The 27,841-nt window shown below is 38.4% G+C and overlaps 1 protein-coding gene across 2 annotated transcripts in view; it reads right to left on the bottom strand.

The window, feature by feature from the left end:
- Window positions 1-27,841, bottom strand: part of NTRK2 (neurotrophic receptor tyrosine kinase 2) — a 359,712-nt gene that overhangs the window by 305,182 nt on the left and 26,689 nt on the right. For both annotated transcript variants that reach the window (XM_054501260.2, XM_054501261.2), the window contains exons 2-7: window positions 22,291-22,365; window positions 22,105-22,176; window positions 16,627-16,695; window positions 13,745-13,899; window positions 931-1,067; window positions 287-419 (exon numbers count right to left, since the gene is read on the bottom strand). In XM_054501260.2, the coding sequence (XP_054357235.1) occupies window positions 287-419; window positions 931-1,067; window positions 13,745-13,899; window positions 16,627-16,695; window positions 22,105-22,176; window positions 22,291-22,365 (641 nt within the window). The remainder of the gene's footprint in view (window positions 1-286; window positions 420-930; window positions 1,068-13,744; window positions 13,900-16,626; window positions 16,696-22,104; window positions 22,177-22,290; window positions 22,366-27,841) is intronic.

Raw genomic sequence — 27,841 nt, 5'->3', positions numbered from 1 at the left:
ACCAGCCCAAAATATATTCTATCAGAAAACAGACAGAGGAAGGCACAAAATGACAAGCTCAAAATCGAAAAAGAAGCTTAAAAGAAAAATCATGCATGAGCAAGAGTTATTAAGCAGAAATTGAACAAGTAAAAGAGGCTGATAATGTTTCTTAATTGAGTATGCACAAAACACTGCATATACTTTTTTTAACAAATTTAAGCAGCACCCAGAGTGCCCCAGCAACAAACGTAGGTACGTCCATGATCATTTGCTATTAAAAACACATGCCAGTCTGATTACGTACAATGCACAGTGAGGTTGACAGAATCTTGATCTTCTCCTACAAGATTTTCCGCCACACAAGAGATCTGCTTCCCACTGTCATCGGATGAAATGTTAGTTATCCTTAAGGAGCCCTGTGTGTGGCTTGTTTCATTCTACAAATGAATTAACAGACAAAAATAACCTCGATTAGGATTGATCCCAAAGTGACAAGATTTGGGGTTTCTTCCCCTAACTAGAGAAAATATGTATATATAGCATTAGAAAAGCTTCTCTGCCTGAACTGGGCTCAGGCAAAGAAGTAAATCAGAAGTTATTCTATTTCTCTAGGTTTCAAATGCTAAGTGCATGAGGTTGACTTGAGCCCTGAATTCTCTCCAAGGGAGAAGACCACAGGGAAAGTCACTCGCTTTGTTCAGGATGATACAAAGAGCTCACTAGGGATATAAAGACTCCTCACTCTCTTAAGTATGCATAACTAAAACGCAAGCCTGCGTTAGTCTTCGTTAATTAAGAATAAGTAGAAAGTGCATGTACATCAAAAAAACTTTGTAAATTTCTATATGTAGCCTTATAAAATATCAAATAATCACTAGGTTTAATACATTCTCACATTCTGAAACACTCTTGTCTCTCTATTAAGACACAGCCAAACACAAGCCTTACCATATGTTTGGAAACCAGATTACCAACATCCCAATACATATTAGGAACCGGATCGCCTGCCACACTACAGGATAATGTGATAGACTTTCCTTCCTCCACAGTGAGGTTAGGTGCGGCCAAATTTGCAGATGGCAAACCTATGGAACAAGAAAAGTAAACAGAGGCATATGCAAATAGTTAAATGCAGTATCAACATAAAAGCAATAAATTGAAAACTGTTTATGCTTTAAAGATCAATCTTCAATTGCTTTTGAGACTGATTTTTGTTGATCTGAAAAAGTGCCACTTTGATCAGCTTCATAGATTTAACATAAACCAAAAAAAGCTATAATTAGATTTCAAAATAAATTATGCACATTTCTTAAAGCATTATTGCCGAATAACCTTTTATTTCAAGAACACTAGTATAAAGAACTGTCTTCCACCTCTTTTTCTGTTCTACAGTTACTAATCCAGTTTTTGCACATAAACAGAGATTGTACATAAGGACTGACATTGTGTCTTTTATTTCTTCCTGTCTCCTATCCCCCATTTTTTACTAATGCTCAAGAACACAAAAGGGTGAGATGCGTCTATTTTGTTTTTGCAAAAATCTGTTTTTTGCTTTAAGTAACTCTCACAAATCTAACCCTCTACCAGACACAGATTTTGAAGACTCATTCTATTGAAGAAAATGTAGTTTCAAAGCATTTTTCAAAGACAGGCAGTTTGAACTATAGCAGTGTTAGAAAGTTTCAAAGTTATATAAATCATAGTTAAATATTATAGGTAAAATTGCTATCTTATTTGGAATATAATGAAAATGCGTTGGACTCATTTCAGTGAAAAGTTCTTTTTATTGGAAAGACTCTGAGAATGTATTTATCAGATGAAACTTTGAACCTCATAAACATTTTTTAATAGTCCAGCAAAGCATCATTTTTATACTTTTATATTTCAAAAGCTATGTGTAATTTTAGGGATGCTGCTATCACTTCATGAAATTATCACACCAACTGAATGTGGACACTGCTTGAAACTGCATAAGAATCATGGTAATTTTTACACGTAGGCATGTCTTAGAGGGTATAACAATATGTCAGGACTTGCTAGTGGAGCCCGTCCCTCTCTTGGTGTCAGGAACTCTGCTTGGGACTATAGTCATCCGACAGCTATGTCCTGCAGAACTATGATACATCATTAACTCAGACCAGAACCTGGAGGTCAAAGAAGGCGATTCATTTTCAACAGCCGTTAAATTGCAATTAACCCACCCACCTGACAATATCTGACCCTTCATCTTCACATTATTATGGATAAACCTTTCTCTTATCATGTATTCTTACCAGCAAAGCCATCTTTCTTTATTAGTGAAATCAGACCGGAATAAGATTCGTACAGTCTATATCTCATGGTTATCCCACCACGGGGAGAGGATTCCCCAATAAGATCTGGCTTTCAGGGGCTAGTGAGACCCCCCTTCCAAACTCTTCCTTCCCGTAAGCATCCAATAGAGACCAATGTTACATCTTTCATGGGGTTTCAAAAAAAAAAAAAAAAAAAAGCCCCTAATAGCCAGAGTTATACAGGGCAATGAAATATATAACAATGATTAACAGAGAGTGCAATACAAGCCCCACACCTAAACCCGGCACATACTAACTTTGTGGCCTTAGATGAGTCTGTTGTTTTTCTCAATGTGTTTTCTTCACAACTTCTATGACAATTAAGCTGTTCAGTTTATTACGGAGCATATCAAGGCAAAATAGAAGAAATGGGCTTACTTAGTGAAAAATCTCCTTGAAGTCAATGGCATAATCTGGGTGACTTTTAAAAATATATGGATACTTAATTTTGTTTTTCAAAAATCAAATATTTAGTCATAAGAGTTGATAATTCTATAAAACTTATGAAAAATATTCAAGCTACTGTGTGTGAAAAACAGTAGTCCCACCTTACCCATGTGGCACTATTTCCTGTTCCCAGAGGCACCCATTTCACCTCTTTTAACTTCTTCTTTTGGTATTGCTCTGCTCATCACTAATTATCATTCTTTATTGCTACTTGTTGGTTTTCCTGTTTCAGCAGTATCTATTGACCTCCCACTGTGGAAGATGAGATATAGGCTCGCTTACACACAGAATGCCAGCCCTCCCCATGGCCACCACATTCAACATACTCTGTCTTCACATTTTTTCATGTGCTGTAATTGTCTCAATGGAGACATAAAGATTATTATGAGTATGTGACCAAGTGCGGTGGCTCACGCCTATAATCCCAGCACTTTGGGAGGCTGAGGTGGGTGGATCACGAGGTCAGGAGATGGAGACCAGCCTGACCAACATAGTGAAACCCCATCTCTACTAAAAAATACAAAAAATTAGCTGTGTGTGGTGGCGGGTGCCTGTAATCCCAGCTACTTGGGAGGCTGAGGCAGGAGAATTGCCTGAACCCAGGAGGCAGAGCTTGCAGGGGGCCAAGCTCGTGCCATTTTACTCCAGCCTGGGCAGCAGTGCAAGACTCCATCTCAAAAAAAAAAAAAAGATTATTATGCGTATTATGAGTATGCAAGCCTTACTAACACCAGAACCATCTAATATGCAATACTTACTTTATTTCATCAAATTTAAAATGGTATTAATTACAGGTTGCAACACTGTTATATGTACCACTATGAAAGGAAAAAAATGTGCCAATATAACTATAACACATGATTTCTTACCACTTAGAACTATTGTTTGGAGGTTGGACCTTATAGATAGTCCATTTAATTCTCTAATCCTTTCCTATTTTCCAACTTTTCATTTATTTGCTCTATTTGCTGGAAGTTTTTTTAGATTAACCTTTAAAGTCCCCTTTTAAGGTTGTTCATTCCTCTGTCATATTTTTTATTCCCAAGGCTCTTCTTTTGTTCCTGAATGTTCTTTTTTTATAGCATCCACTTCTTGTTCCATGGATGCAATATCTCTTATGATTTCTATGATATATTTATAAGCATTTCTTGAATTTTTCTTTTCTCTATATCAGCTTTGTTTTTCGCAAGTTTTTTTCCTCTCTTTCTCTCTTTGGTGCTTTTGTGTTTGTCTTTCAATTATAAGCTTTCCTCAATTATGTCTGGCTGTTCATACATCTTTAAGAATGGGGTACTAGAAACATCGCACAAATTTATGAATTGTCAGCTTCATTGTAGGACAATATTATTGGCCTATTTACTAGGTACCACCTAATGTCAGGATCATGAAATCATTTTGAGGAAGGGGGTGGTCAAATTATTCAAATAATGCTCTTCACTTTCCTGCTTGGAGGAGAAAGAGGCCTGGAAATATTAATATTCAGTATGTAAATCCATCATATTCTCTATGGTTCCAATGGCCTCACTCTATCTGTAGTTTCTCAGAACCTTTGTTTTATCCACTTTAGAGAATTAAGCCTCCAGTTTTCTGCTGAGGCAGGAAACTGGGCTTAGCCGACTTTCAACCAATACAGTGTTTGGTGTTACCTGTACTCTCACGCCCTAAGCATTGTAGTAGTTCTGCCATATAAACCAAGTTTCCCCTTGGCTTTCTCCATTGTCAACTTGGTAACCAGTATTCTCATCCTTTAAGTCAGTTACTACTCATCCATCTGCTTTTTCAGCTTGCAAGTGTTTGTGCTTTGTTGACTCTCCCTCTCCCTTTTTTTTTTTTTTTTTTTTTTTTTGAGATAGTTTTGCTCTGTCAACCAGGCTAGAGTGCAGTGGCACAATCTCTGCTCACTGCAACCTCCACCTCCTGGGTTCAAGTGATTCTTGTGCCTCAGCCTCCTGAGTAGCTGGGATTACGGGCACACACCACCACGCCTGACAAATTTTTTGTATTTTTGGTAGAGATGTGGTTTCGCCATGTTGGCCAGGCTGGTCTCAAACTCCTGAGCTCAGGCACTCTACCTGCCTCAGCCTCCCAAAGTGCTAGGATTATAGGTATGAGCCACCGTGCCCAGCCAGCTCTTCCACTTTCTATATTTATAGATTTATCTGCTGACTCTGGGGTGACCATCAGAGTCAAGGCCTGCCATGGTGCTTGTTCTCAAGGTATGACCCCCTCCATAGCCAGACCCCCACCGATGAAGCCTAAAGACACCCACCTTGGCATTTCAAGTACAAATCCATGGGATGAATTTCCTACCTTTATAAATGTATCTAATAGTTTGGAAATTCTGAGGACAGAAAGGTTAAAATAAAGAGATTCTCAGTAGGAAATGTTATGTCATAATGTTAATTTTTCCTATAAAATCTAATATGGGGTTTTTTTTTCAAACTTAAGCTTACATAATTAACAGCTCTAAAAGCATTTAATTATAGTAATACCAATATTATCATTTATTGGGCATTCACTGAACCAGATATTCTTGCCTACTACCTTGTTTTATCTCATCCTTAGAACCAATCTTGAAGTTAAGTATTTTGCCCTCATTTAATTAATGAAGTATATGAGTTTTGGAAAAGTCAAATACATTATTCAACATTGTCCGAGTACATATAGACCTAGAATTTGAACTCAAAGGTCAGGGTCTTCACCACTACCTCCCGAGCTGTACATATCCATTTCATCATGGACCATAAATACCACTGATAAAGTGGTATTTATGATTCCTTGATAAAGGAATTATTTCGTTTTAAAATAATTACATGTTTATTCTGTAGAAGAGTGAGTTTCCTTTATTTATAGAGAAATTGTATCACCCTGTCATCACAGTTTCCAAAGGAATCTGAGCAAAATTGGCCAAGTCTAGATCTTTTAAATGTAAAGTCTTCCACCAATGAGTAAGCATCTGACTCACGTTAATTCTACAGCGTTAATATGCTGGCCAAAGATTCAATAATGGAAAAAACAATCTGTACTTGAAATATCACTTGAGGTTTAATTAGCACAATAAAAATGAATTGGGAAGCATGAATAGCCAAGGCGGGATCAACCATTTGCCAGGCACTACTTCTTGGCTTAACAAGATTTGAAATCGGCACAAGTACACAGCAAAGCCCAGCAACGTTTCCAAGAGCTGCTAGCTCTACTGTAAAAGGATCCTGACTCTAAGCCCTACAGATGTCTTCCTTTGCACTCTGGGGAACCTCGCTGGAGATCGGAGATTACCAGCTTCCCGGGCAGACAGATACCTCTGCGTAAATGTCTCTTGATCTGGATTCCTTCAGGAAGGATGTACTGGCCTGTAGACCTCAGCAGAAAATCATCAACCAGGCAGTGAAAATGTTGACTTCCTTTACACCAAAGCTTCCCATACTCTATTGTGTGTATGAATCACCAGGGTATCTTGTTAAAGACATAGCTTCTTTTCCAATATGTCTGAGTTGGGGCTTAAGAATTTGCATTTCTAGCAAACTCTCTGTTCCACAGAACACACTTGGAAGGACAGGGATTTAGACCATAAGTGTCGGGCAATTGTTCAAAGGGCTTTTGTTCCTACAACTATTATTCTTAAATCTGATATGGACCTGAGTTGTCCATCAAATTTTCCCCAAAGTGTGTCTTATAGAACTCTAATTTATTGAGATTCTAGAGGGAAAAAAATCCAAGATTACAAAAAAAAGGAAGAAGAAAGAAGAAGAAGAGGAAGAAGAGGAGGAAGAAGAGGAAGGGGAAGAGGAAGAAGGAGAAGGAGCAGGAAAAGGATAAGGAGGCTCTGTAAGAAGCTCTGGATGTTCACAATGCACATTAGAAAATTAAAAGTTCTGAGAACTCCTGCTATAAAGAAATCCATTTGAATTCCATTGATCTTACATTCCCCAAGCAGATTTGAGTACATAATCAGTTCTTTGATTGTAATGTTTGTTGTGGCTTTATTTTCATTTCAAGCAATTTGACAAAATATAAGATACACATATATTTAAATTCAGATGTAAAATACATTTAAATCTAACTATTCTTGTTGATGATAGTAATAGCTATTATTTATTGGGTACTTAGTATGTGCTAGACTCTGTTTTAAATATTTTCCATTTATCACCTTATCAATCATCCTAAAAATCCTAGAAAGTAGGTGCCATTAATATTTCTATTTCCAGATGAAGAAGTTAAGGCTATCAAGTATTATGACTAAATAGCTAGTCAGTGGGGTTGGCCCTGGCCCACATCTGTCTGTCCAGGGCCTTAACCAGAGCATTCTGGCTGCCTCCTTTGCATGTCTCTGCTCCCACCTATTAGTGCATACTTCTTGAGAGTTGACCAAATTGACTAGGTACTTCAATCACTCATTCAAAGTGTGTAGGCCCTCACTTTCTCTTAAGGAAAAACAAATCTTTAGTCATTTTGGATTAACCCAGTTTGGCAACAAATAAGATGGGTTAAGGTTGGGTTTTACTAACATTTTTTAGTAATCACCAGTAGGTCTTGCTTGTGTTTGTTTTCAGCTTGCTTCAGTGATCCTGAGCTCTGTTCATTTCATGTTGGGTCATCATTCCACATGTATAAAAGTATTCAAGTAAATTATAATGTTGTCTGTTCTCTGCCTTCTCTCCTCTCACTTCTATTTGTGCACACATAAAAGAACTTAAAACAAATAAACACTTGACCTATCTCTTAATTCTCTCTCAACAGAATACTAAAATTCTATAACCTTCCCCTCTACCCTTCTATCTCCTTGTCATATCTTCCAAGTTCTTTGCCTCCTGAACAGCTATATTCCACAACCAGGAATGAAGCCAAAATGAGCCTGACCTATTTAGAAGTGATTGCTTTATACCTGGCAGGAAAAATGACAGAAAGTTAGCAAAATGACTTTGCAAGCTCAAATTTGAAACTGCACTTCTAAACACATGTGAGCCATGTCACAATAGTGACAGGTACTACATAACTTCTAAACACAAAAATTTAAACAGCAGTTGACAGATGAGAAAAAAACAACTTCATTTGACATTCTAAGAAGATAAAGAAAAACAACAATCCACTATGTGGTTTGCTTTATTTAGGAGATAAAACCTGATCTCTAAGAAAATTAAACCAAAGCAGTACACTAAAATAGCCTTTGTGTGTGGTTTTCAGGAAAGAAAGTCAATCCAACTAAGTTGCTAAGAAAATAATGTTTCATATCACTCTAACTTCCACATAGAGCATTAATATAGCATATTCTTTTAATCTGGGAGTGTTAACAAAGTAGAATTACTACCAGTCTATTTTCTTGGTTCAACACGAACAGAAGAAGGAGTATATACAAATATGCTACACAGACATATGTGCTACAAACTGTGGTTGAAACCAAAAGTAATTCTTAAAAATAAATCATTAAATTCAATTTATCTCAAGGAACCCGGCCTCTCCTCCTGGGCACCTGTGAACTGACCTTCACTATCATAAATAGTATTTTGTCGATGTGCCTTTAAAAGCTTCTACATTAAAAGTTTGAAGGTTGGAAAAGTGGAAAACTGAAATTGTCCTAATAAATAGGAAGGAAATCAAAGGCAAGTCTGATTTCAATCCATGGGACCATTAAGGATGGTTTATATAGTAACTGCACAGTTCTTCAACCAACAAGTGAATTGCCACCTTACATTCACTGTGGGACTATTATTCTGTGTGGTAACTAGTTACTAGTAAAATAGGTGCAGGGATTCTTTTGATATGACCCAGAGGAACACTGCCTTTCTTAAATGTATTTGCCATCTACTTAAGACAGAGCATTTCATGTACTATTAACACTTGCTGAAGAAGCTCTCAGATAAGATTTAAATAATAATGATAGTATTTTTAAAAATTAAAATATAATATCCACTTCTCCTTAATAATCCCATTATGCCAGGGGAGGTGACTGAAAGGTTTATACTGCAAGACTAACTGCTGAAAATCATCTAAGTGTGCAGGAATTGAGCAGAAATTTAAAAAAAAATACTATGTGATAAATAATTTCATTAGAAACACTTGAAGAAGTAGCAGGGAGATTTTTTTATACGAGATGATAATCAGCACAGCCTGGCCAAATCAGCTTTCTTCACCAGCACTTACATGATTCTGTTTCAGTCTTCAGAACCATTGCTCATAGCATCTCTTTATTCCAATTAATGTGGAAATGTTATATGAAAATGTTCTGTTGCCTTGCAATTAACAAAGTTTTTCTAAGGTTTAGAAGGGCTGTTTGAAGAAACGAACCACCACTTGTTTTACAGCATGAATAAATTTACAGTAATTCACAGCAAGAGGGGACTGTTAGAAAAATATTGTGAGGCATTTTGACTGCACTATTAACTAGAATGATGCAGTTAAACTTCCCAGCCCCATCTATCATGCTTGATTAATCTCTAAGGATATAAAGAAAAAAGAAGAAATGAGACTCTCTCAAAAATGCCATAAAGATAACAATTTCAAAAATAATGAAAAAATACTAAACTATAGAATAATTTGGCTAAAATAATGTATTTAAGTTATTTTTAATTAACTGAAACGTTCACACCATTATATTAAAAACCTGGTCCAATATGAACATTAATATGATATGGTTCATGCATTTGTTAATTCAGCAAACCTTCATCAAATGCCTGTTATGGTCAAGGGGTACAGTAGGCACCATGGAATATGCATATTTGCATATAAAATGTAGAGAACTTGTTCTCCATATAATATCTCCATGATGAAATACTAACAAGGGAAACTTTTAAAGAAAACTCATCTTACAAACAAATAAAATCTCAGGAGCTCTTCTTTTTAATTGAAATAAAAATAGTACCAATTGCAAACTAAATACAATGGCCACAGTAGTTGGCAAATCGTTGGTTTACAAAGATGACACACACAAGACCATGGTCTTCACTGATTCAGAGTTAGCTAAAAAGTTTCACCCCCCCAAAAAAAGTGTGGAAATAAGATGAACTTCAAATCTGTGACTTAAACACAACAGATGTGTTTTTAAAGTATATGTAAAAGAAAAAGCTAGCTGACCATAAATTCATTTTTTTCAAACAAGACATCTAACTTGAAGATATTGGCATGTTATTATCTGGTTTCTTCAACACAGAATTCCAGAGAATTTAAATCTAACATTCTAGTGTCATTTTCTGTCTAGATTATAACTTCTCCTGAAAGAACCAAAGTTGGGAAACCATCAAAAGAAAATTAATACATGACTAAGCCCCAAAGTGAAGGCTCCCTTTCTTATCCCAGATATCCAGAAGTGATACTCAATATTTTTCTTAAAACCCAGAACAAAGTTGGAAAATGAGAAGGCACATCGCTGATGGAAAAGAAACTATAAAGAACTCCTGAGCGAGAGAAAGCAGAAGAGGATTAATGAAAAGCAGCACAGCCCCAAGTGGACACATAACTATGTGCTTCACAAAATAGTGAGGCTTTCAAAGGACTGAAAAGTAGAGGCAGGATTGCAGGACTCCCTGCTGATGTAGCAAACCCCAGTATGGAGAAGGGCATTTCAGTCACAAAAAAATGACTCACAAGAGATTGTGGAAATTGATCATCAGTGGTTGAAAGGAAAAAAAATCAGCAGCTGGACAAACAGCTGAAGAGCTAAGTAATGAGTAAACCAATTCTCCCATAATGCGGTACACAAGGACAAGCAGATGGAAACTACTAAGGAAAGCGTGGCCAGCATGGGTGGAGCCAAAAGTGTAAATATCTATCCAATGTCGATTCCCGAATGAAAGAATAAATGGAAAGAATAAGTTGAGCAAATCAATAAGAAAATTTTTCCAGAACTGAAGACATGAACCTGCACATTGAAAAGGTATCCCTCACAATAAGCAGAATTAAAAAAAAAACAAAAACCCACATCTAGTTACGTTGTGGTGAAATTTAAGAATAACATGGATAAGGAGTAAATTCTCAAAACTTCTAGAGGGGAAAAAATAAAAAAAGCACAGTTTACCTAGAAAGAGCAAGCAACAGACTGACCTCAGACTTCTCATCAGCAACACTCAATACAAAAAGAATATGGTGCAATATCTTCAAAGTTCTGAGTTTTTGAGCCTATAATTTTTTACTCGGCAAATTCCACTGAGAAGGAAAAATACAGGCCAATTTCCCACCACCCAAGAACTTGATTTTATTTTTTTAATTTCTATGAAAGAAGTATTAGAAGATATACTCCAGCAAAAAGAGCAATCACACCAAAAGAACACAATAAGACACAAAAGTCTACAATATACAAAGAAACATGACATCTTCAAAAAAGTCAGGTAACAATATAAAAATAAAATCCCAGATGATAACAAACTGAGAGCTGGGAGGAGAAGTAAAGGGAAGCAAAAATATTTTTTCTGCGTTATTGGTGGTTATCTCTACGCAGAAAATACATATTTAAATTTGTGCAGAAAATAGTTCAGTATTATAGATTTTTTTAAAAAGAGAATCCTTATCACTTTCAAACAATCAAGAAAAAACAAAGAACAATGAAAGTAAAGAAACGGAAAAACCCTACAGAAAAATAGACAAAGGATATAAACAGGTAATTTACTGAAGCATAAACACAGTCCAATAAACATATAAGATACTCAATAGTAATCAGGAAAATGCAAACTCAAAAGCCATGACAGCATTTTTTAGAAAGACAAACACTAACAAGTTTGCTAATATCAAGGTATACCTTGTTAGGGTGGGCATAAATAGATACAGCCATTTTTTCATGTGCAAACCACATAAACCAAAAATTCTGCTTCTTTCTATGTATTCTAGAAACCCCTTTGCACTTATACATATGTGTAAAAAGCATGAATAAGGATGCTTGCTGAGCATTTTTGCAGTATTGAAAAAATGGAAAATAAGCAAAATGCCCGTCAATATGGAACACTTAATTAATTACGATACATTGTATCATGAATTTCACGTAATGGTTAAAAAGAATATGACAGATCTATGACTACTGACCTGAAATGGTTAGGAGCAAGAAAAAGACAAACATCATATGTGTAATGTAGGAAATTACTTTTGCAACAAGACATATCAATACAATACATGCAATTATAAAAAGTAAAACACTTGAAAGAGAATAAAAATTAAAAGGGAAAGAACAAAACAGTTAAGAACACAAAAACGATAGGAAAAATAAGTCTGTCGATTCACTTGCCACACTCTTCTATAATGTTGCTTTTTGAAAAGCATCCTTGACATTGAAATGAATTGTGAATGTTACCGTGAATGTAACCATTCAGTCCTAATCGATCAATTGAGCCCATGCCCTCATTACAGTAGATTCAAAAACTCACTCTTAGACACACAATTCATTGACTAATTTGTAGAAAACAGAAATAAAAAATGACTGAAAATTCACAAACTGATTAGGAAAAATGAGGACCAGTTCACTCCTTACACATCCCCTATCCCAATCACAATGGCCGAGCGATAACACGTAAGGTGGGGTGCATTCCCAGAATGCTGCCAAGACGACACAACCAAAAATTAAAACGGAAAAAAATGAAATTGGTTTCAGGCAAGGACAAAGCAGACGTCTGTTAAGAGGCAGTTTGTGAAATCAGAGCAAGAGTCAGATGCTTTCTCTCTTTTCCTCTCAGTGGTTGCTGAACCAATGTGGCCACAACTGCCATGGAGATTTGGGAGCTGGCCAAAAGGCCAGGTGACTCAACATTGAATTTCTTGTCCCTCTAGGCAATTTCTCTCAGCAGTACAAATTTGTACCAGAACAGAGAACAGTTACCCTCTTATCAATCAGGAAAAGACACATATTAAAAGTTTTTTTATTTTTTAAGTGTTAGCTAGCAAAGAAAAGTGACAGAGTTTGGCAAGAGAATAAAGTCTTATTCCCCCATTATGAAACCAAAGGACTCTATTTGTGACAGAAAAATCTGTGGGAAGGGTCAGGGCTGTCTTCTAAGGTCATTCAGGGTAAGAAACAGACTCATATCTTTATTTTTATCGCATTCCTACAAAGCATGCGCAGCAGCTCCATTTTTCTTAAATAAAAAATAGACCTCAAATAATAGGGTCTTCCGAAAACAAAGAATCGGTTGTTTGTGATTAATACACAGATTCCTTGTGCACAAGAACCAGGTGCTACATGGCTTTCTGCTGTGTCACCAGCCACTAGGCCAGAAGATCAAACATAATTGTTTGTGAACTTGTTAACTGGTTGACTAACCGATTCAAATGTCAATGGGGGAGTTGCATGTGTGGGTATTGTAGAGGTACATCACTGAAGACTAGTAAAATCCTAAGCAGAACACTTTGCTGTTCCTTCCGTATAACTCACTAGCACTCACATGAGCTCGATTTTGCCATTTGGTGCCCTTTTAAATGTTGGAGATGAAAATGCTGGGAAGAGGAGTAGGGGATGACGGTAAAGTAGGAGATCTTAAATCCAGACATGGGGAGCACGTGGCATGGCAGACTTGGGGCACCCCATCAAGAGACACAGACTTCTGGCAGTAAGACAAGTTTAAGGGAATGTGCTGGATTGAGTTGGATTTGCTTGTGCTGCCAGGACACTTTCATCACCCTGAGATCCTTGGCCTGGGTGCCATCCAAGGGTATATGTGGCCAGAGAAGTGCCACACTTTTAGCAGATAGTTTTTGCACAGACGGATGGGTGGATAAATGGATGGATGGATAGATGGAAAAACAAATATGAACAAATAAGCAAATGAACAAACAAACAAAAAGAATAAGCAGTGTACTTTTTCTCTATGCACTTTACAGCCATCCACTCTGAATTAATATTCAACTTGCAACGATTACTCCACACTGCACACAAATGTTGTCTGATTCACTGGAGACATCAACAGAATACTATATACAATCCAGGTAGTGGTAATTTTCCCAGACTACCACACCAAGGCAATGAGAATAATTAATAGCAACTAGAACACATTGATTTAAAAATAAATTACCACAATTGGGTATCTGCAGGTTTGCCAGGGGAATATTCTTGCTGCTTTCATTCAGGCAGTACAAATCTTGAGTGTCTGGACTGGATTTAGCCTCTTGGAGAGTCTTGATCCACATAATGTCACAGGAGCATGTAAATGGATTGCCCACCAGGATCCTACAGGGAACAAAAATGACAACAGATCAAGTTCCTTTTTCCATTTTAGCTACATTAGTGCTTGCAAAATACTACAACATTATGAATTCTTTCTAGCCAGCAATGCTTGGAAGTCATACCACTTTCATAGCATGACAGCACTTATTATTCCTTCATTTATCTGACACTTACTTGAGCATCTGCTATATGCAGACAGCACTGGAGAATGATAGAAGACCTTACAGAATAACAGGGGAAACAAGATAGAGACAGAAATAGCCAAAATATAGGATAGAAAAGAACGTCTCATAACATGGGGAAAATAAGGTGCCATGACAAATTTATCATGGTTATTATAGAGTTATTAAGAGGATGCCAACAAGAAGTTTTCAGGAATGCTAACATACTTATTTCTGACCAGGCTAAAGACTCAAGTGTTACCACTTTCTAAGCTCAAACTTCAGCAGGGGGCAGAACAATTTTATCTCAATTTAAAATGAGACTGTAAGTACAAAGCTAAGACTAAATTGTGAATGCCAGAAGGCTGGCACCCCTAGCTTTCTGCATTATGCAATCACAGTCAGTTTCATTGATTCAAGATAGCAGGAGTAAAGGTGAGAGAGAGAACCTGAAAGGAAGCTGTAGACCTCCTTCACACACACACACACACACACACACACACACACACACACACACACACAGAGCAAGCTATTCTGAGGGCAAGGCAACTGAGCTGCAGATTGAGCTGCGTTAGACCACTGTGGGTGGAAAGCCACCGCCATTCAGACCTCAGTCATGCTGCCTGGACTCCTGTGGCCTGCAATGGGTAAAAGAGGAAGTAGTCAAGAGGAAAATAAAAACCACAAGGAAAAAAAATCTTTAAATGCTTATTTATAATACTCAGTGGCCTATTTAAGATGAATTCCATTTATGGTAATGAGCCTTTAAATGAGGCCATTTAAAATCGTTACATAGATTCTGCCTGGCATTAACCACAATACTTAAGATTTCCGTGAAGACAGGACCTGGGCTTTGCAACATCATTTACTCCTGTGGTTTTCTGGTTGGGTTCTAAGAATCTCAGGGATCCCTGGAGACTTTTCCAGGAGTTTCTTAGGGGAAAATGTGGTCATGGTAGACTCATTTAATTTGTGTCTGCTTGATCACCTCCAAGTATCCTTCCAACACCAAAATGGGATTTGATGTTATGAGATATGGAATAGAATGCAGAAAAGACCCACCACCAGTTTAAACCCCACTAATCCAAAATGCTTCCTGGAGCTCTGAGTACATGCAAAACTAAAGAGTCTTTCTAAAAGAAGATATCATTAACTCAGCAGAAGGGATAAAGAAGGAAAGGAATGTTTCAATTATGAATACAGTAATGTTCATATGACAACACAACACTGGTGCACAGCTGGCTTCTTTCTCCAGCTTACTAAGCAAGCTCGATGATTATGACAGCACATTACACTTTTATCTTTAGGTTTCTACCTCTCCCACTGGATAACAGAATCCAGGAACATAGAATCTTCTCTCTCTTTATCCCCATGGCCTTGTGCCATATCATTTTAATTTGTAATAGGTACACAATTAACATTTGTTGAATTAATTGATTAACTATGCTTTGAGAAGAATATTGAGACATAAATTTGAAATTGAAACTCTAATTTTTAATCCAGCAAGAAAATTTTGAACAATATTGCCCAAAATTTTTACACCAAGTACTTTACCCTATCTCATATATCTTCCTTTAGTTTGTCATGCCTATTCCTGTGTTAGAAGCATTAGTGCTTCAACGCCCTGAATTTACTTTATTCCAAATAATTGCCAATTGCCAAGACTTTCACCATATAACACCCATTACACCTATTAACTTGTTGTCTCTCCAGCAGTGAAATCTTCCAATCTGCACAATTTCCTTGTGAATAAGGATGGATCTTCATAAAAAGACTCCACAATTCAGGCAACATAGAGTTTAAGCAAATGCCATTGCCTAATCTTCAAAGGCCTCTTCCTGGGCCCACATCTGCCCCACAAAGCCTCTGCATTAGGATGCTTTGAGGTGCCTTACCATAAGAATAGCAACAGTTCATATTTGTTTAATGGGGACAACGCAAGGAATGGAGCTCACTTGGAAATCCTGGCTGTTAGTCATCAACACCTTTCAATACGTTTTCTATCATTTTACAACAGAAGAAAATGGGACTTAAAAATAAATATTGAATGCAATAACAGACCTGGAAGAAAATCTCACAAAGATGGGTGGGGACAGAGAAGAACTACCTCTCTTCCAATGTCCCCTATCCTTAAGATGGACAAAAGTGAGCAGAGTTTTGCCCATTTTTATTTCCTCCTTGAATGGGTTTCCTTGACTTTAGGGCCTGGACCCAACAGGAACCAAACAGAAGCTGTGAGATATAAAGTATACAGCCGTTTTCACACAAAGCCCCCTTCTTTTTCTCTTTTTTCCCTCTACCAGAAATTATTTATGTAAAAACAACATTTAAATGAATCAGAAATGATATGTCACTACTGAGATTTCTATTTTTTTAATTACTGAATTTTAAAAATGAGAGATAATAAACCATGAGGGAATAAAAGACTGAGAGACTGAAACTTGAGAAATCATTTTTTGAGAATTTAGTATAAAAATAGATCTGCAACATCACTCATTAAAAGAAAAATACTTAATTACCCCTTCCTTTGAAAACATTTCCCCAAATGCCACACAAAATCATTACTTACAGTTCAGACAAGTCAAGGTGACGGAAATGTTTCCTAGACAAACTCGTCAGTTTGTTTCGAGTAAAATTGCTGAAAGGAATCAAAAACATTAAACATAAATTTAAAATGTTACATTTTAGGAACACGGTATTCAAATAGAGATTTGTTTCTCAAAATATAATTTTATTTGATCATTATACATGCTTTACTTACATCCAAATATCTCTCTCTTTCACCTAGAGTGATAGCTGAGTTTTTCCTCTAACCTTGTCTATAATTTTTTCTTTGCTGGGAGGGGTACCATAAATATATTGTGTATTTTTAATGTCTTTTTCACCCAAAAGCTTACTTTTCATATGTTGATTTGGAGCCAAGTTATATATCTCATAGAAACCCTGATCTTTTGAACAATTAATAGGAGGATATGTAAGATTAAATAAAATTTAAAACTATAAACCCAGTAGGGAAAAAAGATGCCCTAAAACTAAAGAGTATCATGGATATTTTGAAATTATGTGGCATACAAAACTCTGAATATTAACTGAATTCAATATGTCTTTATAGGAAAGACATTTTATTGATGAAAAAACTCTACTGAGATTGTTTACATATGATCTAGATAACCACATACCTCCACGATGAGAATAAACAAAAATTAGGTAACAAGGAATATGTCAGATTTCATCTTGAACTATTCTAGTGACATACCATCTTCAGATTTGGACCAACCAGACAACAAAAAGATATATTTGTGATTAAAAAAATAATAATTTACTGACATGTTCCAAACATGTAATTTGATTCTATAAAAGAGTTTCCAGTGATCAGTGTCATGAGATTTTGGGGTAGGAAACTCAGAGCCATAACCCTGGCAGCTGACTCACTCTGCGAATTTGTTTACTGTTTAAATTTATTTAAAGAGTATCTGATGCTTGGGCCTCAAGATGTGTTTAATAAATAAAATGAATGTAAAACAAACACCAACTTTCATAAAAACAGCCAAGACCTCTACAAACCGGAAGAAGTCAATGAGCCTTTCAGTGTGTGTTTCCTGCCGAGGAAGGCAAGTGTTGGGCTGAGAGTTGGATAAAACATGAGATCTGGCCGGGTGCGGTGGCTCACACCTGTAATCCCAGCACTTTGGGAGGCCGAGGTGGGCGGATCATGAGGTCAGGAGATCGAGACCATCCTGGCTAACACAGTGAAACCCCGTCTCCACTAAAAAAAATACTAAAAATTAGCCAGGCGGTGGCAGGCGCCTGTAGTCCCAACTACTCGGGAGGCTGAGGCAGGAGAATGGCTTGAACCCGGGAGGCAGAGCTTGCAGTGCGCCGAGATTGTGCCACTGCACTCCAGCCTGGGTGGCAGAGCAAGACTCCGTCTCAAAAAAAAAAAAAAAAAAAACACACAAAAAATAACACACATGAGATCTGAGGGTGACAGTGATCCTGGTCCCTTACCTGAGGCTACTCTTTGCTGTCAGCCCAAGGAAGTCATCACTGAAGTATCCTGGTGTGTTTGATCAGTCACACAGTCCTGGGGTTACAACCAGGAGCTAAAGCATGAACTAAGGCTAGTCAGTTGATAAGAAAGAACCTACCCCTCTGGTGTCTCACAAATCATGAATGTGTGTGTCCACTCTCAGCTTAATTCTATATTGAGATCTCCACTCATCCAAACCCCTACCTACACAAGGGTATCCTCCTTCCTTCTAGGCGTGCATCTTCTCTCTTCACACTGAGTATAAAGTGCTCACCCACGTGAAAAATAATCCACCAGGAAGTTGTAAAATGTGCCCACATAAGTCTCTTCTTTTGGAACGTGAATTAAGAATGGGTTTCAGCCGGGCACAGTGGCTCACGCCTGTAATCCCAGCACTTTGGGAAGCTAAGGCTGTTGGATCACCCGAGGTTGGGAGTTTGAGACCAGCCTGGCCAACATGGTGAAACCCCGTCTCTACTAAAAACACAAAAATTTGCCTGGTGTGGTGGCGCCCGCCTGTAATCTCAGCTACTTGGGAGGCTGAGGCAGGAGAATTGCTGGAACCCGGGAGGCAAAGGTTGCAGTGAGCCAAGATGGCGCCATTGCACTCCAGCCTGGGCGACAACAGCAAGACTCCTTCTAAAAAAAAAAAAAAAGAATGGGTTTCACTGGTATACAATGCATTGAAAAGTCAGTCTGCCTATCTTTTCCACAGTCTCTAAGGCACAAATGCTTTCATCTTCATCAGAAGTCCCAATCTTTCTAAAACAAATGAAAAACCAAAAACCTGCTTTCCTCCTCAAGAAAAAGGCAGAGAGAGGCAGCGAAGAAAGAGGAGGCTTAGGGTGAAGAGTCTCCCTGTCTGCTGGTAAAACTGCCGCCCCGCAGTGCTGCTGCCTCTGTGGGGCTGCCAGCAGCACCGCAAAGAGCGGGGTTACCGGCCAAAGAACAAGATGAGTTTTATGAGCCATACTTATTATTGGGGCCAAAAGCCAAAATGGAGGAAGAGGGGAGGGAAAAAAATCAACAATCCTCTTACTGTTTGATTATAGAGCTTTGCAAGGGAGCTAAGTAGCACCTCTGCAAAGTCCCTGGAAAACACAAATACCAGCTTTTCTCACAGTCCCTGGGCTCTAAGAGGCTGGGCAGGAATTAAAGGCATCAAGAAATAACGTAGTGACCAGTCTCTGGGGCTCTGGGCAGTCCCCATGTGATGCTAATATGGACAGGGTAGGGGGAGAAGTGGTGAAAGTGAGAGAGAGGATCCCATTTAAATTTCCCTAAAACCCAAAGTGAAATAGATTGATCTTGTATGCATTTTTATATTGCTGGGGAAACTCAGAGAGATCATCAGTATATCCAGGGGTAGAGAGAAACAGCTTTTAATACATACTTTGTTATCAGCTCCCTTGCACCCCACTGCGTTGATATTTGAGGGAAGAGTGCAATTTGCATGTGGAAAATCAGGGGACCACCAACGAAGCTGTTCCCCAGAGTCCTGCATCATAAGCAGAGCTTAGGTCTAAGATCCGGAAAGGCAGACACCTGACTTAATTCCTTCCTTCCTCCCTACTGTTCTCAAAATCAAACTACTTAATTTAATTTCAGATTTTGGTGATTAAGAGCCTCTTTTGTCCTGTGAATATATGAAGCTTACTGTCATCTGATGACCTCTTCATAACTGCCTGGCACTTGCCTATTTCTCTCTTAGTATTCAATAATGGCTATAAATATTAGTAGCATTTTTGCAATTTGATCAATGATTGACATCCCAACTATTGCTTCTTCAGAAAACTGTAAGATATGTATGTCCCTTTAGCTTCCCATTTTAAAATAATTCTTCTCTGGAAGCTAGGGAGAGATATTTGACTTTATATAAGCTGTGTACTGCACAAAGAATACCACCGGCCAGGCGTGGTGGCTCAAGCCTGTAATCCCAGCACTTTGGGAGGCCGAGGTGGGCGGATCACGAGGTCAGGAGACAGAGACCATCCGGCTAATGCGGTGAAACCCCATCTCTACTAAAAAAAAAAAAAATTAGCCTGGCATGGCGGCGGGTGCCTGTAGTCCCAGCTACTGGAGAGGCTGAGGCAGGAGAATGGCATGAACCCAGGAGGCGGAGCTTGCAGTGAGCCGAGATCGAGCCACTGCACTCCAGCCTGGGTGACAGAGCGAGACTCCGTCTCAAAAAAAAAAAAAGGAATGCCACCAAAATCATCCTGTCATATATCAACGTAAAAAAATATACAAAGTGGCTTTCATATTCATAGAAATAGCATGCAACAATGAAAATATACAAAGTAAAGTGAAGTAATAACTAAGTCTATTAATAAAACTATAATTAGCCAGAGTCCACTGTCCAAATCACAACATTAGGAGAAGTGATGTGATAAAAGAGCCACTAAAATTCAGTTGTTGAGTAATTTGGGTCTAAGGTCAACTGTAATGAAAATACCAGAACTTAACAACTGAGGTCATTAATTACATCTAAGTGACTGCATTAGAGCATTTTGCCTTTTTCTTCTATCCAACTTCTCTCTTGTTTATGCTATCAAGGCCTACGCAGCCATCAGATTTGTGCAGGCAAAGATTTGTGCAGACTGCAGAAATGATTCCAAAAAGCATTTAATTGAAATGTGTTAATAAAGTTCCCTGGAGTTTTATCATATTTTTGCAGAATGTTTTATGTCTTAATTTACAGACTTTATTTTTAAAGTGACTTCATCATTAATGCCACCTATAAAATATGAAGCTATGATATTGGCTTTATGAAATTAATATTTTCCATAATATCAACAAATTTCAATAGAGTGTCCAGGCAATCTGCTTCTAAGAGAATGGTTTCTTTTATAACTGGCATGGAAATCAGTTGGGAACTGTTCTCCTCAAAAAAAAGAAAGAGGACAAACCTTATAAGAAAGTCTGATTCTCTATGGATGATACAGATTTTATTTCCTGTGCTCTTATTGTAAGAACATGGAGAGGGGTTGGCCCTGGAGTCATAACTCTGCCACTTACGATCTATGAATCTGAGCAAGTCCTAGAACTCTCTCACTCTTATTTTATCTATGAAATGTGAATAAAAAAGATCTGTCCTACCAATTGTCAGAAAAAAATCATGTGAAATAATCCAGGTGAGGGTCCCATAGATAGACTATGACATGTAAGGTATCATTGCAAAGAGAATTTGGTACAGCAAAACAGAATCAATGAATGCAGGCAACAACCTCCTGGCAGAAGTTCCACTAAAAACTCAGGGGATGGGAGTACAAGTCTGAGCTCAGTGATGCATAAATATTCTGCACTTAGGTGATCTTTAGTTTAATGAAGACAACTCTCAGGAAAGCCACACCTTATGGACTTAAATGCCATCATCTAGAGGATTTAGCAACAAACAAGCTAACAGTTCCCATTTTCCACATTTCCATTTGACTTCAGTGGACAAAGCATCAACAAGACTTTGGGGAAATATTTCCTATTGTTAATAATTTTCTGTACCTTTGGCATGTCCCATGATTGATTTTTCTCTACCTTTATGAATCCATGACAGACGGCTTTGGGAAAATGAAGGTTCAAAAGAGAATCCTATTGTGGGGGGAAAAGCACCAGTAATTTTTATTTCCCTATAAAGGCCAAGGCCAAGGCCAAGTCAGCTTCTTTCGATTCCACTAGTTTGATGTCTTCCAGGGAGTACGTCATTATTCCAAGGAAGAAAATCAAGAACTCTGTGCAAAGACACAGTTTTCACATCAGACTCCTTGCTGCTAGCCTACTGCTCTGTCCAAGATGGAACTGGCCCAGAAATTCATGAAAGGGAATAAACAGCCTGTTCTAAGTACCCCTCTGAAGCTATTCAAAAAATCAAACAAAATCAGAGCTAATGTTTCTAAGCTATTATCACAGCTATACTAACTTTAAAAAGGGAGGTTTCAAGTTGGAAAAGAAGGAAAATAAACAGAGGGGGGAAATATTGAATAAAATGGGTCCTGGGAAGCAAAAGAATCAATCTCTACTTACATGTGCTGCAGGTTGCTGTTTTTCAGAAATGCTTTATGAGCCACAAATTTTAATCCAGAATCCACAATTGTCCTGTGAAAACACATAATTTCATGCACATTAGAAAGAACCAGTGAATGCCTGCCTGACCAGAGTAGACAACAGGAAAAATCTCTGAGATAATGTGCCCTGGTCCTGAGTACTCACAGATTTCTCAGTCCCACATAAGCTTCAACATCATCTTCGTTGATGATTTCTAACCTTTTCTGGTTTGCGATGAAACTGTAACAAAGCAGAGAGTGAATCGCAGTGACTCAGAATGTAGGCAGCAGCACGATGAAGAACTCCCATCCACCTCACCCAGGTGTCCAAGGTGCTCCCTCCACGCCCCTCTGAGCCTTGACATTTTTTTAAATACAGCAGTAGAGCAAAACTGAGCATGACTGAGCAGAAACCATGACTGACCAGGTTTCATGGTCAATAACCCATTCACTGGGTTTCATTTCTCCTCATGTTTCATCATTCTTTCACCCAACAATTTCACTTTTCTTTCCCTTTCGGAATATCACCAGTGTACATAGGTGAAAACACCATGGAAATGCATCTACTCCTCTCAAAGGTGTTTCCACTCTTACGGTGAGAGCCGCAGAGATGCTGCTGTCATCACTGCACAAGAAAAGTCACATATTTCCCCACATTTCAAGAGAGACAGCCACTCCCTCCTTTACCTCCTAAAATACTAAGGTGCATTTTCCCTACCCCTTCCTCTTTTTTCTCTATTTCCCTGGCCTAGCATCTCCTCCTTCTGCCTTTGTCAGTAACAATATCAATCTTTCCTTTGATGAACCACATTTCAGAAACCCCATATGGCCTTAGCGCATTCTCCGTGGGAACCTCCTCCCTCCCCCACCCCCTAAGCCCTCCAATATAGGGGTGAATAGAAAGAAAACTCCATCCCTTTGGCCACACTGGTGGGCTTAGAGATGTGCACATAATCTCAATTACACCAAGAGGAGTCTTCCCTGAGATTAAATAAATGAATACTGGGGAAGAGAGAGTCTCTGTCTTTCTCTGGGATCATAGCTGAAGGATGGCACAGGCCTGGGGCTTCCATGGGGAAATTTTCTGCTACAAGGAAATAGACTGTCCAACAATGAAGTCAGTCCTTCCACAGAAAGAAGCAGAGCTAAAGAGACAGAACTCTAAAAATACCACTTGAGCCTTTAGATACAACTGTCTCTGAGGCTAGATGTCACTAACCTAAGTTGATCTTAAGTTCTATCATTTGCAATCAGTAAAGTCCCTAGTGATACAAACAAATAGCTATTAAAACCATCATCATGGAATTTCCTATACTCTACCCTGTACTACAGTTATTTAAGTACCTGTCTATTCAGTTTTCTTAGATCACAATGTCTTTGAGATAGTTAGATCTGTTTTATAATTCTTAATATGCATCACAGCACCTGGCTCAGTACCCAGTACAAGGTAGGTACTCAAAGGATGGATGGATGGATGGATGGATGGATGGATGGACAGATGGATGGACAGATGGAGAAAAGATGAACTGCACTTGGAGTTACAAAGGCATTACAAGAAATTATTTCAGGAGGAAATGTCCCCTTTCTTTTTGAAAAAATCTAAGATATATAACATATTCCAATTAAGACACTGAAAACAAATATGTAGCCCTGCTGTTGACAACGTGAGTTAAAATGAAAAAAATTATTAAATGATGGGGAGGAACACACAGCATCTATAGGTCCCCCAATGTGTGAAAGAAAATGATGACAAGCTGTATGGTAAGGGTTTGGGCACCTCTTTTTAGAAAATAAATTTTAAAAATAAAAATCAGTAGATTATCTGAGAAGACAAAATTACACCAAAGAGAAATACTTTTAAAAGCATCCACACAAACATTGTCTCCTGTTACATAAAAAACCAGCCTCCAAGATAGAACGGCGACTTCTTCTGAAAAAAATTCTTAGTTGTCCCTGATACCCAGGGCCTGGCACACTTAATAAATGTGCAGGAAGCTTTCGTTCCCTTCTCTCCTCCCACCACACATAGAAGAAAGAAACATTTTAAGACTTGAAAGGAATGCTCAATTTTTAACATCAAATATTTCAGAGTTATCATACTTTAGATACATTTTTGCAAGATTTTTCACCAACATTTTCAATAGAGACCACAGTGACCTCACTCTTCTAAATGATCTCACAATAAGAACTGCATTCCAAAGAGCCCTGAATGTTAATACTTTTTCTCATGCAACTGACAGCAAAAAGGACAGATAATGTGGGCGAGTTTTCCTCTGGAGTCACAATCCAGACTTCCAGGCAAGCCTGTCCCTTCCTACCAGCTGTGTAAGCATGAGGCCTGTCACTGTCCTGAAGTCATTGAGAGTTCTTCCTCACTCTTTTCCTGGATTATCCTTGCATCCTCCATGCTCACAACAAGGGCCTGGAACTCAATGGGGACTTTATTATGATCTGCACAAGGCACTCATCTTTAACTTTTTGTTACTTATGCCCTTTCTTTTCATTTTTCATCAGACATTTAATTTATAAACTCCCCGGTTTTATTTAATAGAATACAATGAACCAGCAAATAAAAATGGAAGGCATAGAGGAGAGAAAGACAGGGGTAGAGATGTCAATGGATTGCACAAAACTATGTGGGGAAAAAAAAAGAAAAAATTTAAAAAGAAAAATAAATAAAAAATAAAGAGATATCAACGGAGCCTGGAATTCAGTTTAGAAATGCATACACTTGTTAGGGAAAAAAACAAAAACAAAAACACATAAGCTTAATTCTATGCTTTCTAGTCACCAGTGTCCAAGAAAGAAGGAGATGAGGATAAATTTGGTCAATGGTAAATTCACAGTATTCTTGAGATGAAAATGAGCCAATTAAGCAAAGCACCACTATTCTGAAATCTAAGACCAGACAGGAAATTTTGCTGAAAACCATCAAAAGCACCATCAAAAGAAGTGATGAAAAATGGTCACTAGAGAATACTCTTCTACTGTGGAGGCAAGAATGCCCTGGATAAATAAATACATTTTTCTTCTTGTCAAGATGGAAAGGCCAACAGAAGAGGGGGATTACAAGTTTAGCAAGGGCCAGGTGCAGTGGCTCACACCTGTGATCCTAGCACTTTGGGAGGCCGAGTCAGGCGGATCACGAGGTCAGGAGATTGAGACCATCCTGGCTAACATGGTGAAACCCCGTCTCTACTAAAAATACAAAAAATTAGCCAGGCGTGGTGGCGGGTACCTGTAGTCCCAGCTACTCAGGAGGCTGAGGCAGGAGAATGGTGTGAACCCGGGAGGTGGAGCTTGCCATGAGCCGAGATCATGCCACTGCACTCCAGCCTGGGCAACAGTGCGAGACTCCGTCTCAGAAAAAAAAAAAAAAAAAAAAATTTCAGCAAGGGCTCCTCTAGTAGCAGATCCTAAGAATTCCCCCTCATAAGCTATTACGTGTAGTCATGTCCACAATATAGATACTAGCTACAAACTGCTCAGGAAATCTACCCCCTAAGAAACTCTCCTTAGCTACCACTAAATGAAGAATCAAATCATAGGGTTAGAAAAGAAGCCAGTAAGGTGAATAACAGGCAATTCACAGAGGAAAACTTCGGTGGCCAAGAAACATGAAAAGTTGCTCATCTCCCAAGAAATGTGAAATGTAAATTAAAATAATAATGACATATTATTCCTCTCCCACTAGATTGACAAAATGTTTAAAGTCTAACAATGTAAAACATTTCTATGGATGTGATGAAATTTCTCTGAAATTGTTGGACGAAGTGTAAATTGTTATAACTACTTTGAAAAGCATTTGGCCTGTATCTTGGAAAATTATAAATCAGAACCCTTCAGGGCCCAGCAATTCTATTCCAGGTATTCACCCAAGAGAAGTTCTCACATATGGACTCAAGAATAGTCATTGTAATATGATCAGCAGAATATTACAACATTCATTGTCATAGAGTCAAAAGCTGGAACAACCCGAGTGTCCATCCATAAAGAAATAGACATTGTTTAAAATAAGGTGTGATATATATATATATATATTAGATTAAATAAGATCTACATATTTGAACAGAAAGACACTGCTATGCTAAGTGAGAAAGAAGATAAGCAAAATTGTATACTGATATATACATGTAATATAAAACAATCTGTGTGAACTTTTAAAAATACACAAAAAATAATACCACATAGTGTTCACAGTCAAGTAGATATGCAACGTATAGAAAGATGATTCCAAGGAAGGTGGCCTTGGGAAAGGAGAATGAGTCTGGGGTTACACACACACACACACACACACACACACACACACACAGAAACTATTTATACCATTTATGTTATTAAACTGCTAAACTATTTTATTAAAAGAAAAAATAATTTAAAAATATTAAACTATCATTTCTGAATGTAATTATATAAAGTTATTATGTCATTATACTTTTTTGAATTTTTAAAATTTATGAAGAAAAAAGAAAAGAAAGAGAGAGACAGCAAGCAAGAAAGGATGGGAGGGAGAGAGGGAAAGAAAGAGACAGAGACTGCAACAACCATACAAAGGAAATAACTGCAGGAAAGCCAGACCCCAGGGTTTCTCAGTGACTCAGTGGAGGAACACACCTGAGCTCAAGTTCTTGGTTCCCTGGACCACCCAAACAGCAAACAGCTAACAGCTTTCTTTCCCTGCCCCACAGCCTCCAGATGGAAACAGAAGACCAAGGTGCATGCTGCGCTGCCCCCTCCTGGTGACTTCCACCTGCCTCCAGGAGGATCTCCACAGCCCTGGCCTCTCCTGCTCTCTGCCTCAGGGCAACTGATCCCAAAGGCACAGGGTTAGGAAGGAGAGAGGAAGTGCCAGGTCAGGTCCACTGATAGGCGAGTAGCAGCCTCTTTCCCAGAAAACCACTCCCCACTGCCCCTGTTAAAGTGCAGTGACACTGTGGGCTCTTCACCGAGTCAAGCTCTGCTTAATGAAACACATCTCCAGAAAGGGTGCCATTCCCTCAAGGGAGCAGTGGGAAGGCCCAGAATTGTGGCACACACCCCAACCAGGAGATTTCTCTCCATGACAACCTCAAACTCCTCTAACCTAGGCCCACTGCTCTAGAAAGCTTAGGTCCAGGGGCTTCCAAGCACAGCCCCTCCGCCCCCAGAGCTCATGTCCCCACACTTGCCTCACAGGAATCTCACATGAGGTCCACGGAGTTTTCATCTTCTCAGAAAATTGAGCTTCCCTCCACCCCCAGCCTGCAGACGTTGCTTGCATGCTCTCTTAGGCAAGTCAGCGGCCCTTAAATAGTGACCAAGAGGCATGGTGAATTTGGATTTTTTGTTTAATTTGGTACTCCTTAGAAATTTCTCTCACCTCCTCAGTCCCCCAGGGTCCCTGGCCATCAACCTTTATTAATAATCTGCCAGGAATCATTGGTGGCCTTCAACCATCCTGTTCTGCCCAGAATGTGCCTTTCTCCCTTACCAAGTCCATATACAGGACTCTTGCTAGGACCTCATATTATAAGGGCTGTTTTTGCTGTTATTTTTTGCACATTTACTACATCCCAAGGCCATTAACTATTTCCCTAAAGATTGGATCTTATATGATAGAGTCTTCTCAATGTACTCATCTAAATCTATCCCAGGACCCTCCAAGACTGCTTGAGTGATTTGTAGACACAACACCAAAAATGCTTTTTCCAATCAGAACATTTACATTTTTATTCCAT

This window comes from Pongo pygmaeus, chromosome 13 (assembly GCF_028885625.2).
Source record: "Pongo pygmaeus isolate AG05252 chromosome 13, NHGRI_mPonPyg2-v2.0_pri, whole genome shotgun sequence".
NCBI classification, from domain to species: Eukaryota; Metazoa; Chordata; class Mammalia; order Primates; family Hominidae; genus Pongo; species Pongo pygmaeus.
Note: the sequence above shows the minus strand (reverse complement) of the source record. Positions and strands in the feature narration are given on the sequence as shown.